This window comes from Musca domestica, unplaced genomic scaffold (assembly GCF_030504385.1).
Source record: "Musca domestica strain aabys unplaced genomic scaffold, Musca_domestica.polishedcontigs.V.1.1 77, whole genome shotgun sequence".
In the NCBI taxonomy this organism is placed as follows: Eukaryota; Metazoa; Arthropoda; class Insecta; order Diptera; family Muscidae; genus Musca; species Musca domestica.
In genome coordinates this window covers 3,015,536-3,018,862 of record NW_026712400.1, presented here as the reverse complement: position 1 = coordinate 3,018,862, position 3,327 = coordinate 3,015,536, and the positions used below count along the sequence as shown (strand labels likewise).

The window sequence follows — 3,327 nt, the reverse complement described above, 5'->3', positions numbered from 1 at the left end:
CCTCTGTATTTCTAAATTTAGATTTAGATGATTTGCTGGTCTATGATATTTGGCTATATTCGTCAACGAATTTCAATCGACTCGCCTGAGAAGAAAGTTAAGAACAGGAAAGAATTCTTGCATTTTGGATGACCATTGGATTATATTTAGCTGTAAAATGGACCACAACAACTAACAGCACGACGGAGTGCGTAAATATTGGTAAAAAAGCTAAGGGTAATAATGGGGCAGTGCTTCGTGACATAATTTCAAAAGCGAAATCTTCCAAAATGGATTTGGACATAAGGGGACTTCTAACAAATTGTAGTCTTGTAGGGTATCACATGGTCGGCTCCGCACATCAATAGCCTTTGCTTACTTGTTTAATATAATCCTTATGGAAGTGATATCATGCACTCTATAGGTATAAAAGATCAAATCAAATGTCCCCGTCAATTTTGGTGAAAATAGATTTGGATATGCCTCCCATATATTAGTTCCCTCTGAAACCAAATTATGACTGCTTTAAAGGCAAAGGTTGATAGGTGATGATGATCTACTTCAAATAAATTCTTTTGCTGCGGCAGCCGCCCGACTTTTGACTTTCCCTTACTTGTTTGTCAATTATTAACGATTGGACACATTTCATCTAAAGTGAACAAAAATCTTTTTTCGTACCTTGTGAATATGCTATGAATGGGCTCACAAGTTCACACTTTTAAAAAATGAAATATTGAGAATTCAATAACTGTCGGTTTATTGGAACTCTCTTGATAAGCTCGTGTTCCCGCTGTTGGTAATGATAGCATTTTAAGAGGCATTAATCGTTTATTTGCAGAGAGAATTTTTAATTTGTTGATAAGAGAAATCGGAAATTTTGTTTAGCTTATCACAAATTTCAATATTTTCATGGGGTTCATAGCACTTATCAGATTATATTCAATTCTAGAGATTAGAAAATGTTTAGAAAGCAAATGTCTGTTTGTTTACACAACATAGTCCGTCCATTCATTCATTGTACGTTGATTTGGGGTCAGATTGACGCGAGGAGATTTTAAATACTCAAAAAATAAATTATGGTAAATTATGGTTATTGATTTTCAAAAATTTCAAATTAATTCAACTTATTTGTTTTCAGTACGAGGAAATAAAAATACCCCACAAAGGTGGCTACATTGCCGGTTGTTGGTATGGAAATCGCCAGGAGCGTCCACTACTGGCACTACACGGTTGGCAAGACAATGCCGGCAGTTTCGCCCTACTGGCACCCATACTAAGTCGTTATGTACCTGTACTGGCAATCGATTTCCCGGGACATGGAAAATCTAGTCACAATCCGCCTGGTATACTTTATCACTCTTTGGACTATGTACGCGCCATAAGGGCGATAATGCTGTACTTTAAGTGGCCGAAAATATCTTTGATGGGACACTCCATGGGTGCGGCAGTATCATTTCATTTCTCCTCCTTATTTCCCCATCTGGTCGATTTGTTAATTAGCATTGACATTCTACACACACGCTATCATCCCCTCTCGGGCCAAATTTACTTTTTCCGCTACTCAATGGATAAATTTCTTGCGGAGACCGAACGTAAACTGAAAGGAGATAATCAAAAGAAACCTCTATACACATTCGAGCAATTACAAGAACTATTATATGAAGCTTCAGAGAAATCCATTGATATAGATAAAACCAAATATATTCTAGAAAGAAACACGACATGGAATTCTGAGAAGAATATGTTCTGTTTCTCACGCGATGGCTCAATAAAGCTGCTGCAAGAATACAACACCGACCCCGGACTTTGTATGGCGATGAGCAAGAATTTGACACAAATCAATTGGCTGGTAATAAAGGGAGGTGATTCCTATCACATCGATGAACAAGCCACAGTGACTAAAGCCATTAAGCAGTGGCACGAACAAAACAATCCCAATTTTGTGTTTCACGTTCTACCGGGACTTACGCATCACTGTCATTTAAATAATCCCAATGAGGTGGCGGAATGCATTCTACCATTTTTGGCTAAATATAGGAGCCATGATGCCACGATTGCAGAGAGTAAATTATGAATTAAAAAATAATTAGAAAAAACAAAAATGACTTTGAGGGTATAAAAGTCGGCCATATGATACGTTACAGCACTTCGAACACAGTCAAATGAAATTAATTCTAAACAAGTAAGCAAAGGCTACAGTCGAGCGGGGCCGACCGTTGAATACCCTACAACACTACAATAAACGATACAGTGTATATAGGCGAGATACTCGAAAGAATTCCACAAGATATTGTGACAAATAATAAAAGAAAACCATCAGGTTTCGTTCTCTAATTTTCGAATAATAGCAACTTTAACTAATTTGCTCATTTCCAATTTATTTGTAGATGTTGCACGTAAATGGTCTTCCTAGATCTGAAACCAATATTTCCCAAAGACCTATAATCTCTCAGAAGTGGCAAAAGATTAACATTTATTATTGGTTTTTGACTGAAACGCATCTATATGAGATACAGACATTTGACTAAATTCTGCAACGAAATCGGCGTTAACGAAATAGTCAGAAGTGCGTCTTTCCAGTATTTGTGAATTCTCCAAAAAGTCACTAGAATGGACATTTTCTTATTTTGTCTACAAAAGTTGGCAAACTATTTCACACATTGAATATTTTTGGATGGCCATCCAAAACTGCTTGGCTTTTGCAATGGCCGGTAACACCCATTCAAATGTGCGTGAGGATCGGGCGATAATTACGACCTGCTGACAATTTTGAAGTTTTGTTGGTCCATTTCAACCGCTAAATATATGGCGATCATCTCCAAAAAGAGTAGGCTTCTATTCTGACCCTCATTTTATCCCCATGCAAAATTTCGTAAGGATCGGGCCATAAATGCGATCTGTATATGATATCCTGATATCCTAACTACTTAGTTTTGTTAGCTGTAGAAATATTACCAAATGTTTAATTCAAAATGAAAATATGCCAAAAATATGACAAAATTGAAAAAATATGAGAAAATTTTACAAAATCAATATTTTCATCTTTAGAAAGATATTTTTATGCGATTTTTTTAGACGTTTTTTCTTTCCTGCCAAGAGGCCATTCTGAATTAATGAGAACTGTCGAAATCAGTTCAGCCGTTCTCGACATATAAGAGATCTTTCAAACATATCTTCTTTAATAGACATATATATCGCACATATCTTGCTATACATTCGATTTGTTGGATCTTAACATCAATGTAAAGATCAGGAGTAACCTTGTCATGGCTTTGTGATTTCGCCGGGATTTAAAATATTCGCGGTTTAATGAAAATTTTTGAATTTTTTCAACAAAAAATATATGGT

The 3,327-nt window shown here is 36.1% G+C and overlaps 1 protein-coding gene across 1 annotated transcript; it reads left to right on the top strand.

The window, feature by feature from the left end:
• The first annotated feature begins 921 nt into the window (after nt 1–921).
• On the top strand, nt 922–2,302 carry LOC101887922 (probable serine hydrolase). The gene is made up of 2 exons (XM_005189106.4): nt 922–1,058; nt 1,118–2,302. Exons 1-2 carry the CDS (start codon nt 1,056–1,058, stop codon nt 2,051–2,053), a joined length of 939 nt encoding a protein of 312 aa, XP_005189163.1. The 5' UTR covers nt 922–1,055; the 3' UTR covers nt 2,054–2,302.
• Nucleotides 2,303–3,327: the final 1,025 nt, after the last annotated feature.